This window comes from Equus caballus, chromosome 9 (assembly GCF_041296265.1).
Source record: "Equus caballus isolate H_3958 breed thoroughbred chromosome 9, TB-T2T, whole genome shotgun sequence".
NCBI lineage: Eukaryota > Metazoa > Chordata > Mammalia > Perissodactyla > Equidae > Equus > Equus caballus.
In genome coordinates, this window is record NC_091692.1 from 1882764 (window position 1) to 1899678 (window position 16915).

The 16915-nt window shown below is 35.3% G+C and overlaps 1 protein-coding gene across 4 annotated transcripts in view; it reads right to left on the reverse strand.

The window, feature by feature from the left end:
- CNBD1 (cyclic nucleotide binding domain containing 1) overlaps positions 1–16915 on the reverse strand; it is a 409209-nt gene that overhangs the window by 181482 nt on the left and 210812 nt on the right. For all 4 annotated transcript variants that reach the window (XM_070221378.1, XM_023648351.2, XM_070221377.1 and 1 more), the window contains one exon: positions 6075–6268. In XM_070221378.1, the coding sequence (XP_070077479.1) occupies positions 6075–6268 (194 nt within the window). The remainder of the gene's footprint in view (positions 1–6074; positions 6269–16915) is intronic.

Here is a 16915-nt window from a genome sequence, read left to right on the forward strand (position 1 = left end):
AACTGCTAAAAGGATTTCTTCAACTGAACCAAAACCTGCTAAAGAGCAATGTGAAAGCATAACTCTAACTGTTAAAGGCAAATATATAGTCAAATACAGCTAATGTAACATAGTAATGGTGGCATATAAATTTCCTCAAACTCTAATACAAAGTTAAAAGACAAAGTATTCAGAATAAGTATAACCACAAAAAATTGTTAATAGATATACAATACAAAAAGAAGCAAATTCTGACTACAAGTACACAAAGTAAAAGTGTAGAGTTTTGTATGTGATTGAAGTTAAGCTGTTATCAACTTAAATAGACAGATACAGGGTATTTTATGCAAGCCTCGAGGTAACCACAAAGAAAAGCCTATAATATACACAGAAGATAAAAAAATAAAATCGGGGGCTGGCCCCGTGGCCCGGTGGTTAAGTTCGTGCCCTCCATTCCGGTGGCCCAGGGTTTCACAGGTTTGGATCCTGGGCGTCGACATGGCACTGCTCATCAGGCCACGCTGAGGTGGCAGCCGACATAGCACAACCAGAGGGACCTGCAACTACAGTACACAACTATATGCTGGGAAGCTTTGGTGAGAAGAAGAAGAAAAAAAAGTATTGACACAAATCCCTACCAAAAAATATTAATCAAATAACAAAGGAAAACAAGAAGAGAGGAAGGAAGCAAAACAACTAGAAAACAATTAGAAAAACAGATAGAAAACAGTTAACAAACAGCAATGTATGTCCTCACTTAAGTGTAAATGCATTAAACTTCTGAATGAAAAGACATAGAGTGGCTGAATGGATAAAAAACAACGACCATATAAAGAACACAAGAACCAGTGATATGCTGTCTATAGGAGACTCGCTCTAGATGTAGGGACACACGTGAGAACAGGGGAGTTCCACAGCCCACGTTCAATAGTGGATGGAGCATCCAGGCAGAAAATCAACAGAGAAATACCTGACTCGAACAGCATCTTAGACCAAATGGACGTAACAGTCATACACAGTACTTTCCGCCCAACAGCAGAAGAATATGCATTCTTCTTAAGCACACAAGGAGTATTCTCCAGAATAGATTGCATGTTAGATCACAAAACAAGTCCTCACAAACTTAAGAAGATCAAAATCACGCCAAGTATATTTTCCAACAACAATATGTAACAAGAAGAAAATGGGAAAATTCACAAATATGTGGAAACTAAACAACACACTCTTGACCAACCATTGACTCAAAGAAGAAATCAAGAGGCAATTTAAAAAATATCTCAAGACAAGAAAAAAAGAAACACGCATACCAAACTTTGGGATGTAGTAAAAGCAGTCATAAGAGGGAAGTTTATAGTGGTAAATGCCTATACTAAAAAAGAAAATTTCATGTAAACTAACTTTACACCTAAAAGAACTAGAAAAAGAATAAATGAAGCACAAATTTAGCAGAAGGAAGAAAATAATAAAGATTAGAACAGAAATAAGTCACATAAAGAACAGAAAAACAACAGAAAAAAATTAATAAAACTGAGGGTTTTTTTGAAAAAGATAAAATCGACAAACTCTTAGTCTAAGAAAAAAAGAAGTCTCAAATAGATAAAATCAGAAATGAAAGAGGAGACATTAGAACAGATGGGTCAGAAATAAAAAGGATCATGAGAGACTAATATGAACAATTATATACCAACAAATTGGATAACCTAGAAGAAACGGATAAATTCCTAGAAAGATACATCCTACGAAAAGTAAATCAAGAAAAACTAGAAGCCTGAGCAGATGAATAGCAAATAAGAAAAATGAATCAGTAATAAAAAATCTCCCAGCAAAGAAAAGCCTAGGAGAGAATGACTTCACAAGTAAATTCTACCAAATATTCAAAGAAGAATCAATACTAATCATTGTTAAACTCTTCCAAAAAGTAGGAGAGGGAGCACTTCCAAAGTCATTTTGTGAGGCCAATCTCACCCCGACACTAAAGCCAGACAACGAAACCACAAGAAAACTGTAGTCCAATATCTCTGAGGAACGTAGATACAAAAATACTCAATAAAATGCTAACAAACTGAATTCAACAGTATGCTAAAAGAATTATACACCATGACCAAGTTGGATCTATTCCTGGGATGCAAGAATGTTCAGTATTTGTAAATTAACCAATGCGATGCACCACATTAACAAAGATAAAAACTACATGATCATCTCAACTGATGCAGAAAAAGCATTTGACAAAATTCAACACCCATTCATGATAAACACTCAACAAAATAGCTGTAGAAGGAGTGTACCTCAACACAGTACAGGCTATTATGAAAAGCCCACAGCCAACATCATAACCAATGGAGGAAAAACTGAAAGCTTTTTCTCGAAGATCCAGTACAAGGCAAGGATGCATGCTCTTGCCACTTCTATTCAACATGGTACTAAAGTCCCAGACAGAGCAATTGGAGAAAGAAGAAAGAGAAGGAGGAGGAGGAGGAGGAAGCAAAGGAAGAAGAAGGAAGAGGAAGGGGAGGAGGAGAAAAGAAAGAAAGAAACCACATCCATATTGGAAGAGAGGAAATAAAATTTCTGTTCTCAGATGTACACATGTGATCCCATATGTACAAAACCCCAAAGACTCCACCAAAAACTGTTAGAAATAATAAATGAATCCAGGAATACAAATTTTGCCGCATACAAAATCAGTGGCTTTTCTATACACAAGGAACAAACTACAAAAAGGAAATTAAGAAAACAATTGCATTTATAAGACCAATAAAAAATATAATAAAACATTTAGGAAGAAACTTAACCAAAGAGATGAAAGACATGTACACTGAAAATTATAAAACACTGATGAAGGAAATTAAAGAAGACACAGATAAATGGAGACATCCTGTGTTCATAGATTGGAAAAAGTATATACTGACAACAAAACAAACAAAAACAAACAAAACAATAAAACATCTGAAAAAGAAATAAAGAAAACCATCCCATTCATGATAGCATCAAAAACAATAAAATACTTAGGAATAAATTTAACCAAGGAAGTGAAAGCTCTGAACAACAAAAACTGTAAGACTTTGATGAAAGAAATTTAAGAAGACACAAACAAATGGGAAAGTATCTCATGTTCATGGATTGGGCAATTAATATCAATATGTCAATACTACTCAAAGCCCTACATAGATTCAATGCGATCCCTATCAAAATTCCAACAGCATTTTTCACAGAAATAAAAACATCTTAAGATTTGTACAGAACCACTAAAGACCCTGAATAGACAAAGCAATTCTGAGAAAGAAGAACAAAGCTGTAGATACACTTCCTGATTTCAAACTATACTACACAGCTATAATAATTAAAACAGTATGGTACAGGTATAAAAATGGACACATAGACCAATGGAACAGAACAGAGATCTCAAATAAACCCCCACATATACAGTCACCTAACATTTGACAAGAACACTCAATGGGGATAGGATAGTCTCTTCAACAAATAGTGCTGGGAAGACTGGATAACCACAAGAAAAGTGAAATTAGACCCTTACCTTATACCACTCACAAAAATAAACTTGAAATGGATTAAAGACTTAAACATAAGATCTGATATGGTAAAACTAGAAGAAAACACGGGAAAGAAGCTCCTTGACATACAACACCAAAAGCACAAGCAACAAAAGGAAAACTAAACAAGAGGGACTACATCAAACTGAAAACCTTCTCCACAACAGAAGAAACCATCAAGAAAATGAAAAAGCGCCTATGGAACGGCAGAAAACTAGATATCCACATGCAGAACAATGAACACGGACCCTTATCTCACACCATTTATAAAAACCATCTCAAAATGGATTAAAGGCTTAAATGTCAGACCTGAAAACATAAGACTCCTAGAAGAAAATTAGAGAAAAAGCTTCCTGATGTTGATCTGGCCAATGATTTTTTGGATGTGACAACAAAAGCATAGGCAACAAAAGCAAAAATAGACAAGCAAGATTGTGTCAAACCAAAAAGCTTCTGCTGAGCAAAGGAAACAATCAACAGAGTGAACGGCAACCCATGGAATGAGAGAAAATATTTGCAAACCGTATATCTGATGAGGTTAATATTCAAAATATATGAGGAGCTCACACAACGCAATAGCAAAGAAACAAATAATCCCATTAAAAGATGGGAAAAGAACCTAAGTAAACATTTTCTCAAAAGAAGATATGCAAATGGCCCAAAGGTATATGAAAAGGCGTTCAGCATCATAATCATAAGGGAAACACGAATCAAAACCACAGAGACATCACCTCACGCATATGGTAGAATGAATGTTATAAAAAAGATGAAAGTTAAGTGTCGGCAAAGATATGGAAGAAAGAGAATCCTTGTACACGGTGGGAACGTAAATTGGTACAGCCATTATTGAAAACAGTATGGATTTTCTTCAAGAAATTAAAAATAGGACTACTATATAATCCAGCAGTCCCACTCCTGGGTATACACCCAAAGACACGAAATCAGTATCTCAAGATTTCTGCACTCCCATATTCATTGCAGCATTATTCACAATAGTCAAGACAGGGAAACAACTTAAATGTCTATTCATGGATGAATGGGTAAAGAAAATGTGTTATATATATGCAATGGGATATTGTTCAGCCTTTAAAAGAAGGAAATCCTGCCAGTTGTGGAAATGGAGAGCTATTGGTCAAAGGGCACAAAGTTTTCAGTTATGCAAGGTAAGACCTGGAGATCTAACAGGTAGCATAGTGAGCACAGTCAACAATACTGAATTGTACACTTGAAATTTGCTAAGAGGGAAGAACTTTAGTGCTCTCACCACACACACAAAAATGCTAACTATGTGAGATGATGGATATGTTAATTAGCTTGATTGTGGTGATCATTTCACAAGGTATACATATATCAAAACATGAAAACATACATCTTAAATACATACAATTTTTATTTGTTAATTATCCCTCAATAAAGCTGGGGGAAAAAAAACAAACAGTACTACATCCCAGGTAGAATGACAGAGATTAGTATGGTCATCACAGACCTAACGCAGGATTCAGAAGTGGTGGTCCCATCATACTCCCATTTAATTCATGAATTTTTCTCTCAAAAAACAAACAAGTAGATCCTGGAAGATTGCGGTTGGCTACTTCAAAGTCAACCAAGTAGCCACCCTAATTACAGCTGCTGTGCTAACTGTGATAGTTTTTTCTAAAGCAGATTGAAATGGTATCAGGTACATGGTGTGTGGCATTATTTTCCATCCCTATCAGGAAAGAAGATTTAGAAACATTACCTATGTGTGTGTGATTGACAATATACTTTTATGTTCTTGTTTCATTTTTTATCCTTGTTTTTCTTTTCTTGGTTATATCCATCCTCATTCTTCTTGAACTTGAGAATGTTCTAGGTTGTCCTGACTTCAATTCATAGTGTGAAATAATTTGGCTTTAATTGGTTCCTTTGACTCTTTTCTAATCTGAACATTTGACCACTCTGAATCAAAATCTGTTTTTTTAGCCACAATTCTAGTCAAACCAGATCCGACCCCCATGTGGAGTACCCAGAGATAAAGAAAGACATTGAGCTTTTATTTCTCGACCTGTTGATAGTCTTGAAATATGACATATAAGCAAAGGAGTTTCTTTAAATAAGACTTTCTGCTGGTGATGGAATCAACTGCTTAACTGCCTTAGCCTTGCTCTGGATGTAAACAGGAGAAGCACACATTCTTAACTTGATTTAAAAGGCCCTGAGTGATCTGTCTTCTATCTCCCTTTCCTTGAATCACCTGCTCGATCTCCCTTAGCACAACTACCCCCATTCCTCATTCAGTGATTCAACCACATTGGCCTTGTCTCAGTTATCAAATGCCCTACACCACCCCTGGGAGTGGGCAGCGTGTTGTTGAAGGCATCCCTCGTTAAAATTTTTCAACACATTTCAAGTTCAATAGTAATAGCATAATTTTTATTTTTAAAACATATATTATCCTGAATATTTCAGAACTACTAAAGATATCTGGATTTAAATATCTGGAAGAGAGAAAATGTTACAATAATGATACTTTAGTGCTTATGGAAAAAGCAAATATTCATTTCTTACCATTGAGTCACACGAAGGTATGCGCAGCCCAGCAAGGAGAGAGTTTTTGAAGTCTTCATCAAAAACAAAGCTGTGGTAATTCTGAGCTATGAAGGAGGCTTTTGACTCATTTTCTTCCACCAGACTTTTATATACCCGTGTTTGAGGTCTAGCTAGGCCTTTCAGTATTATATAAAATCCATCGTTTGCAATGACTGAAACAAAACAAAACCAAAAAAGATACACTGTCGACTTTATTTCCCAGGCTCTTGGCTACGGATACGACTACCACACATGCTACATTTGTGTTGCTTTAAGCAGATTCCTTTAGCTTACGCAAGGATAATGACTTTAAGGTACTACCGAGACATTCACAACTAATCTACTGGAATACCAAGAATAACAAAGGCATGTCTACACATTTGCGGCATTCTTTCCTGACAATTATTTATCGTAACCAATCCTCTTATAAAACTGATAGATTCCAGGAAAGAACCACGGTAACACATCACGATTAACAAATTTAAGATGTGAGAAAAATAGCACCAGAATAGCCCTTGAGCATTTTAAAAATTTTACCCTCCCCTCAAAAAGGCCATTCTGCCTGTTTTATGTAAGCAACCATATATACCTACTATTAATTCAGTGGTATTCATTTGTGAGCATTTTGAACGCAACTTAAATCACTTCTAGTTCTTCTGAAGCCTGTCCTTTTGGAGAAGCAGGGCATGAGAAGTGGATGGTGTCTCTCTGTTTCTCAACTGTCTGCATTACTTTATAGAATGGGAGAAAATTATTCAAGTGCTATGAAAAGATCTTTTCTCACACTTTGCTTATTAACTTGCTGTACATAGCAACTTTACAAATTGATTTTCAGGGACAATTGTGCGTCTTTTTTTAATGCTCTAAGGCATGCCAACTGCTTGCCTTCTCTGATTTTTCCTAAACTGAGTTCTTATTAGGAGGCCTTTCTTGGTTGTCATCTGTACACGATGACTACAGGAGAGCGATTTTCAGTCTTCTTTGAAGCAAGGGTTATGTTTGCTTGGATGTCTGAGCTTAAAATAGATTCCTTTCTGGGTGGTACAGTATCACTGCTTATTAAACATCTAAACTGCGTGGCAAGGGCACTGCAGAAACATAGTTTTTTAATAGCTATCAGATAAGCCGTATGAAGACAACATTGTAGTAAGTACTACGTAATGGTAAAAGATGATAAAATTTTGTAAGACTCCTGATGGTTTTGACCAATTACATAGGGGAAGAAAGCAGGTAGGGGAAATGTGTATTCCAATATATACATTTATATTCTCTTTTTAAATAGAGTTAACAGGCACTTCTTAGCATAGAATAAAAGTCGTGAAAAGAAATGCATTGTGTGAAATAACTGTATTGCAAGGGCTGCTGATTGCCTACCCAATATGAATTTTCTGTTTCCTTTACTAACAAAACCACAATTTTATTGGGTGTTGCATGAACCAGTTTAAAAACTACATTTCCCAGACACGCTTACATGTGACATCATTCTTTTTTATAAAACATTGGGAGAATGTTTGCTTTCCAAATGTGAACACCACTCCCCCTTCCTTGCTGCCTAGAACAGGGAGGGACATGCTGTTGCATCTGCATCAACCGTCTCACGACTACGAGGAAAAGGCAAGGAGAATCTCAGAGGTGTCACCCTGACAGCTTCAAACCACCTGTCTTGTGACTCCTCATTATGTAATGTAAATAAATCCCCCAATTTCCGTAAATCAGTGCCCTTTGGTTTTCTATTACTCACAGCTGAACATAATTTCTGTGTGGCCATTGTTGGAATTTCACTTAACTCTAACCATAAAATATGTTCGTCTAAAGTGACGAATGTAACTTTTCTGTTCCTCGGACGAAAATCTTCCTTTCCCTTCAGGCCTCAGCCCAGAGACGGTGAACTTGACTAAATAATCTGCTTACAAGGCATTAATTTTCACACTTGCATAATAAGAATAGCTTTAATATTAAGGAGGCCCTTAAGGAGTTAAATAAATTTGGAGAATTTGAGAACCATGGACAATATTTTGTTCAGAAAATATCTCATCAACCCTCCAATTATACTTACAAAAAAACCCCAGTCAAATTAAGCTATTGCAGAAGCTGCTCACTCCACTTATCTACAAAGTTGGTGGCTGCACTTGAAATGCAAGGGGGGAACCGTATTGTAAAAGCAAATGTTGGTATTAATATTAGGAAGACACGATTTTAAATGATTTACTATGGATCGATTCTTCTCTCTTTTCAAAATAAGGCGCCATAATGGATCAAGTGCTGGTCCAGGAGGCAGGCGGCTGCAGCCCCACCTTACAGTGCTGGCCCTCGTAAGTCAGCGTAGCATCCCCATTCTCCTTCTCCCTCCCTCTCTTTCTCTCCCCACTCCCTTTCTCTCAATCTATATTTGGTAGGAATATGGTTTCAATTATGGTAAAGTAAGACTATATGTGTGACCCAGATAGGTATCAAGTTTCATTTTAAGCGGAAAAAAAAAAGCACATTTCAAAGTAATAGATGTTAGTTTAAAATGTTTTTTAAAGACGTCAATATATGTGTAACTATGAATACATGTTTATGGTAAAGACAAAAATAAGTCCAGACAGGGATTTGGTAGTATAGTTTTTCACAAGAAAACAAAGTGTAATTTAAAGAGAGCTCATCAAAAAGGATGCTGTTAATTACTGAGCAAAATAAGAGCGCTTGGTTAGAACTGTAACAATATCTTTCCCTAGATTTTCTCCACGAGGTTAACGTGCTTAGACCTTAATAAGTGGTTTGAGTCGCTATTCCTAAAAAAAAATGGCTCATTAAGAAACAGCCTTTCTATCTAGATTTCCATAATCTGGAAACACAGCTCTTTCTGTCATCCAAATACGCTAACTGGCCGTGAAGAGTAAGCGCCACATACCAAGCATCAAATATTTGCGGTGACTGTGAAAGGTTCTCTAACACTAATCCTTCTAATAACTCGAATATCATATATCATTAGTCTATTTTCCAGATAGAGAAATTAAGGCTCAGAATGATTAAATAACTTGTCAAAAGTCACAAAGTACCTTAATTTCTGGAGGTTTCAAATATATTTCAACATCTGAAGATACACACACACGTACAAAGCCACAAACACGCATACCCACACAGGAGTGCTCTCTATGTGGGTATGTGTGTGCATTATCTTAAACGTGTATTTCCGCAGTGTAGCATATGTGTGCATATAAGTATTTATATACACACACACATATATATACTTATATATATACATAGAAGTTAGTTTTATAGATTTTATAATGGAGGATTGAAAAAATTCTTACTACTTTGTTACAAATTTCAGTTCAGAAATTGACCCTAAATTATTTCCTGAAATTAACATAGCTGGTTTGTTTATGAATCTATCAAAATTAGTTTGGAAGAAATTTGAAAATAAAATCATTTAAAAGAACCTTCAGAAGCATATGCAGAGTGAAATGAACTTCAGAGAAACTTCATACAAATATTTGGAGAGAAAAACAGAAAATCCTCAAACAACAAAAAATAGCATTATAAATTGAGTCTAAAATGAAGAATCAAGAAAAAAATATGAAATATAACAGAAACAGAAAATTCTCAGATCGTATTCAAGTAATATCTAAAATCAGTCCTCAAATATATGGACAAATGATATAAACACCATGAAAAATGAGTTACGCTCTCAAATAATTAAAATACTACTTAGAAATCACAAAGTAGTATTAAATTTATTAATTGTGAGAAAAAAGATGTTTATTAATACTTCAAGATAAATACAAGCTTTTGAAATCTCTAAACTCAAAGAAACAAATAGCATAGGCTCCTAGTTCAAATTTTCAAGATACGCAAAATTATTTCACGTAACTTTCACGAAAAAAGAATACTCCAAGCATCTAGGAAAAATTTGACTATAAGAATTAAAACAATATAGATCAAAGTGGAATTAAATCTTGATTCTCAGACTTTGCAAAAGTAAAGGAATTTAATAAAATGAGGTTGGTTGGACATAATTCTCACAAAATTGTTTATCTAGCCAACTTGCGTAACGTGAAAGGCAAAAGAAATATTTCCACAAGGACTTGCAGAAATTTCCTGGTGCGGGACCTCATATTTTAAAATATATCTTAACCACACTCGTATTGTGAACAAAAGATGTTCAAAAGAAGAATACTAATAAGGGAAAGTTTAGTTAATCATTTTGGCAGTAACTTTTTAGAAGGTTAAAGGGCAAACACAAAGTTTGATTAAAGGAAAAATGTCTGTGAATTCCTTGCTGGGAATCTCTGGGACACAGAACCTTCAGCTGGAATCAAACTTTCTGAAAGGATTCACCCATTTTGAAGAGCTATAGCTGGGTGAGTGAGATCACACTGTACCTGGTTAATTCTCACGCGGCCTACAGAATTGAGTTCAAGTGTCATCAATCTATGAGGTAAGGCCTTCATGACATCTGCCCAGCTCTCATTTATCCCAGTGAGCACCCCTCCCCAGGGACCTCTCCTCTCAGGATTCTGTCATGGACTGCGTGTTTCCAGTCTCCGCCCCTAGACTGCAGCCTCTTGAGAGGAGGACCTCGGACTCTGACTCAGAGTGTCCAGCCCGCAGCACATTCCCTGGATTATTTTAGGCATTTAGTAAATACTTGTTGAATGAATAAAAGCTTAATTAATGATCCTCTGTTGTATTTCTCTCCAAAGAATCTTACAAAACATCTGGGGAACAACCCATTGTTTTCTTAGAATTTTGTCTATTGAGCAATGAGATAAAACTCCTTGATGGCCTATTTTCTTCTCAGTCCATTAGGTGGGAGCTTAGGGAAATATCGAGAAGTTATGTGCATTTTAAGCCAAGTGATTTAGTTTATGGAGTCCCCGTTATAAGGTCTAATGGTCCCAGAGATAACATAACAAAAGCAATGAATGGACTTTCATAGCTTTTAATATAGTAAGGCATCTTTGGGGATGGGGTTTTGTGTTTAGGGATGGTTTTTCCTCCCTTAAGGTGCCAGGAGTAGTTATTTTAAGGCACGAGCCCAGTAAACTTTTTAGAATATTGATATAACTTGTGGAAGACAATGTACAAGTAGAACTGGATATTTATTTTAAGATTAAAACCCCAAATAAATATTATCATAGAGCTAACTGGAAGGGATGATAAAAAATTTATTTCATTTATTTTGAGCACAGGTCTTCCCTTGGAACAGCCTCTCAATATTGATACTTCTTGTCAAATAGTTGTAGAGATTTCGTAAAGGAAGACTTTATAATTTTACAAATTGTTGGTGATTGTTTTTAATAACCTTAAAACCTATTATTGCTTAATTATTTTACTTAGTTCTTCTTACTAAAAGAAATACTAAGAAAATTTCATATTTCAAATTGCTTATATCTATAACATGCATATTAAGGTCAAAGCCTTTGATTATTTTCAGTAAAAGACTTCATTAATTCATTTAGACTCTACTTTATCTAAAAAGTTATAATAAGTGAGCTTACAAAAATATATACAATATTGCTTTAAAAATCAGTGAAGAAATAGAATGAAGGAACATTGGGTAAGAAAAAATTGAAGGCAAGAAAAAATTAAATTACAAAACAAATTCCATGAAATACTACATATTTGCACGGAGATAATATTGAATAAGGGAACAACTTTTGCTCCATTTTCCTTACTGTTAAAAATTTTTAACACGGTCAGTTACCTGATGTAGCAATTACAAGAGATTTAAAAAACGACTAGAAGTATCAATACTATTGAATGTATTTCTCCTAGAAGTTCTTACAAAAGAAAACAATATAGCATAAACACAACTAAACTTTTCACAAAGCGCATTACTCAAATACCCTATACAAGGGCATGAGCGTATTTCCAAGGACTTAAAAATCACTTCTATACGGGAAGGTCAGAAAGACGGCATCTGGGCATACGACTGTAGGACTAACCCATATAATCCAAAATCACTTTATCTGGAAGGGTGAATGAGCCACCTCTATTTCAGACTATCATTCAACAAGAATTATTTTGTTCTTGAACAAACTTTCAAGGTTATACTGGTTGGAAGTTACCTGCAGGACCGATTGATGCATGTATTCATCTGTCATGGTTCTGTAAATGTGCCTATTCCTGGAAACCACAGTACAGGTCAAATTGTGACAAATCTCTTGGATCAGAACTTTGTGGAAATACTCAAACCTACCCTTCCCCCTCCAGCAGCTCTCAGGAGACTGGCCTTCACGTGGCTGTGGCTGTAAGGCCACAGCTCTCAAGGCCACTGCAGAGCTGGCATCTAGTGTCATGGGAACAGCGAAGGGAAATGCCACAAAACTCACTATTCTTACCAAAATTCCACCATTTTTCTTGAATAAACACTCCTTGAACTGTGGAAGGTCTTTTCCAGAGCTCTGAACAAGTTGATATTGACAGTCTTTGCCCGTCCTTTTATTCCATTTCTGGATTCTTGGAGGTCCTTAACCTGTCATGCCCACAAGTGTTTCTCTGGTTTGTTTATTTTTCCAGCTATTTTAACATCCATTATCTGCAGCTGAACTCCACAAACACTCTTTAGGAAAGGCTGCCCTAAAACACTGAAGACAGCGTTACCTTCAAAAATTTTACCACCTTTCAAATATCAAATTAAAGGTGTCATTTTTCAGTTCTTATCTTGCTTATTTACACAGCAAGACATCTTGTACACGTGGTTTCTGACCATCGCGCCGTATTACATTGTCCAGCTGGCTTCAGATCTATTCCTCAAGCTCCTCTTCTACATAAGGGCATAGTAACCATACATTTCATACAGTTTTGAGAGTATTAAGCAAGGTAGTAATCATAAATTATTTAGAATCGTGCCAGATCAATAAACATTATATAAAATATATAATTAATATCATTATCTTCATCATTCAAAGAACTCTTCTTCCGTTTTCCAGCCTCCCTCTGTTGCTTTGCTCTGTTTTATTTTTTCGTACAACGTATTTCCTGAAATTATATTATGCTTTCACTTAATGCTTTTTTTCTGTCTCCCATCCTAGAAACTAAGTCCAAAGGACAGTCACTAGCACACAGCAAGCACTCAATACGTGGGCGTTAAATCAATGAATTGATGATTGTATTATTGTAAGAAATGGGAACCAGTTCGACGCAATTTTCTTTCCTAAGCATTCAACACAGGACCACCTTCCCTTTTTTGCACGTGACAAGAGCGTACAAAAAGCATTATTGAAAAATGACTCCTCATGGTTGGGCAAAGCTGCCAACTCTTCTGAACTATGACAATCTAAGAATTAGCCTAGAGAGATTGAACAAGTATTACTTCTACTCTGATTATTTTTTCCAATAAAATCAGGTAGATTTTTAAAAAACTAAATTTTACATATAGAGCAGTACAGCTATATAAAGCAACCTGAAAAGCAGTTCTTTATTAATTGAAAATATTTCGGTAACAGAAGCGGAGGAAGTTACGCATGTGGGCTTTCTATTACTAATACACCCACCCCAACTCTTCAGGGCAGCGTTCATGGTGACTGGGGAGCACATGTTCTGATCAGGTGATAAATATTTCGGATATCACCGCTGCTTATAAGTTCAAAAGTAAGATTCAATGGCAATATTAGAGAAATAAGTGGCAAGGGTCTCTGGTATTGTCCTGAGATTGAAGAACCGTTGTTGTTGCATTAATTTCTCAAAACTTCACAATCGTCTCTTGGATAGGGAAAAGTAGAAATGGAATTGGGTTCTCACAATATGGACAGAGACTGAAAAAGACTTCTGGCCAGCTTCCAAGGATGAATCTTCGAGTCATAAAGAGCACCTAAGCTGCAGTGAAAGCATATATATTCTTTAGGATCAATGCACATTCCTCAAGGCCTCGTTAACAGAGCTGTGGTCTTCATGGTAGGACTAAATATTTTATTATTATAAAATAATATGCTATTCTGAGAGTATATTATTTGAATTATGGTTAATTTATATCTAAAAAAGATGCCCACTACATTTTTCATGAGATTTAGCTACCGTGTTTTCATAATATGTGCAATGAAATTTAAACCAGACAGAAAATCAAGTCTATGCAGCTTAAGGAAATGTTACAAATTTATAATATAAAAATATTTTTCAGAATTAAGAATAAATATAAGATTTTATTCAAATGAGGAGCTATAGTGTTTTTGAGATAGAACTTCATAAAAGTTAGCAGTAAAATGAAAAAATAGAAGAGAAATAACACTGTATGACCTAACGGACTTCAAGTACAGAAAACAATACAGACGATATAGACATAAAAGTAAAACCTCTATATCAATCATTTCATGGGAATGTTTCACCGTTAACATAAAGGCAGTTGTAACGAAATTTTGATCTAGGATCTAATTCTAGATTAGCCACTAAACTGGATTTTCAAGCAAGCTAATTTTAGTTTTCATGAGCTTTATGTTACCACTCGAAAAAAATGCCTCCTGCCCAAGCCATAAAATAAGAGATGCAATGGAAATCTCTTGAGATCATCTGAATTAAGCAAACTAGATCTATGTACCTATATAGCACGTAGAAAGAGATTACTATATGTAATATGTATTATATATAGTATTTTTATTATAGTAATATAAGTAATCCTTTATATAGTAATCTTAATATAGTAAATAAATAATATAGTATTAATATAGTAATCATGTTTTAGTACCATACTCACTTAAACTAGAGATATGCCTATGTGTTATTCAGTTCTTAAAATCATAATATTGTTATCCCTGTTAATATTTTATTGTTTCAGAAAACCGAATGAGTGAAGGCTGAGTGAGTAATGGTAAGGTTAGGGAATTGCCTTAAATAACGAAGCTCCAAAGAACCTTGGGCCAGAAGAGAGACCAGAAGGTGTGCGCAGCTGTGTGGGATCGCAGGCGAGAAAGGGAAGCCCCAGCAGCAGATTGAAAGTCAGCAGCCTGGTGATGAGGGGCACCTGGGGGCACTTCAACCAACAGCGGAGGGAGGAAAGGCACACAGGAATGAAGAACACGGAGAGAGAACCACGGCGGTTGGGCTTGTTTCTTAAGAACAAAGCGATTTACAAAGGTCAGATGTTTAATGAGTTGACTGCTTTGATAGTGAACCAGATCTGAGCTGTCAGAATTAGATGTCTTACAAATTCAAGAGAAGGACTTTAACACAGGTAGATGTAAACAGAGACTTCTAAATTTTTTAAAGTGTTTGAGAGTATGCCCCATTCAAGTGTGAGTTGGAATAGCTTATTTTAATATAAAGAAATTAAAGTTGATATTTGTCAAAGAATGAAAGTTCATATTTTAATAATCACCTGAGTTATTGATACCATCAGAATACAATATTTGCTTCTAATTGTAATTTTAAAAGCTTTAAAAAAATAAATATGTGGTTACAAACACTAACATGAACACACATTCATTGTGGAAAATTCAACACAAATACATGTAGAAGAAAGAATTGCTCCCCTTCACTGCCCCTCTGCTAAGGAAACAATTTTAGAGCTACCTACTTTTTTTTTTTCTTTTTCCTGAGGAAGATCCACCCTGAGCTAACATCGGTGCCTGTCTGCCTCTATTTCGTGTGTGGGGCATGGCCACAGCATGGCTGGCGAGTGGTGTAGGTCCACACCTGGGAACTGAACCCAGGCCATGGAAGTGGAGCGTACTGAACTTAACAACTAGGCCATGGGGCTGGCCTCAAATTTTTGTATTTTTGGAATGTCCTTCTGGATCTGCTCTTACATATTTTTTACTATATATTTTTTATATATGCGCACACATAAGTATATATAATTTCTGAGTTATAAATCTGAAGTGTTTATGAAAATATGATCAATTGATCATAGTATTTATATAATTCCTCACTTGTCTTATTTTTCTTTACTGCCTTTAATAAGTTTTCACATCAATATGTATAGATTTACCTCATTCCTTTTAACCACTGCCTAGAATTCCATGGAACAGACATATCACAGTGTATGTGTACTCTTCTATTAAAGCGCATTTCAGTTGTTTCCATATTTTTTACCATAATAAATATAATTTCAGGGATTTATGACAAAACAAATTAATGTTTTAATTACTATCCCAAGCCAATGGGAAAGCAATGCTGAAAGTTTGTTCTTTCTTTCCCTTTAAAATCATTTTATCCTCTGCAAAACTCCTATGATTTAATTTTCATTGTTTGATGTCAGATTAAATGAAACTAATTATGAGAGAGGACCATTGGAGGAAAACTCTCAAAATATGTAAATGTTTTCAATAGACACATGTTCTCCAAAATTCCAGTTAGATTTTAAATATCATGATTCTGACATGCACTTTATACATTAAGGCTAAAGCTTGTTTGAAATTTAATTCTAAGAAATACGCTACACAATATTTTGTGCCTTAGGGTCCTCAACTGTAGAGAATAATAATAATAATATCTAGTATTATTTGTTACTGTGAGGAATAAATAAGGGATATCCCTAACACTAAGAATGTATTAAATAAATTTGGTCCCTCTTTTCTAGTAGGTACTTGATAAATGCAAAAAGTGATGTTGAGCTCTGTTGGTTTGGGGGGAAGGGTGTGACTCTGTGCTTGCTTATTTGTATACTCCCCCCAAAAAATTAAAATATAAAATACTTCTAATCGTATACCCAATATGTCATTGGTAAAGGGACTTGAAATTAAAATTGGGAAACTAAAGTCCGTCTGGAAAGGTTTTCTTCCAATATCTAGATCAGTACCTGGATCAAATAATCACTTTGACCACTTGCTGTCTTAACTATGAAAACCAATGCCAGATTGTTATTAAATGTGTAAGTCAATGAGTAGTTTTCAAAGTAC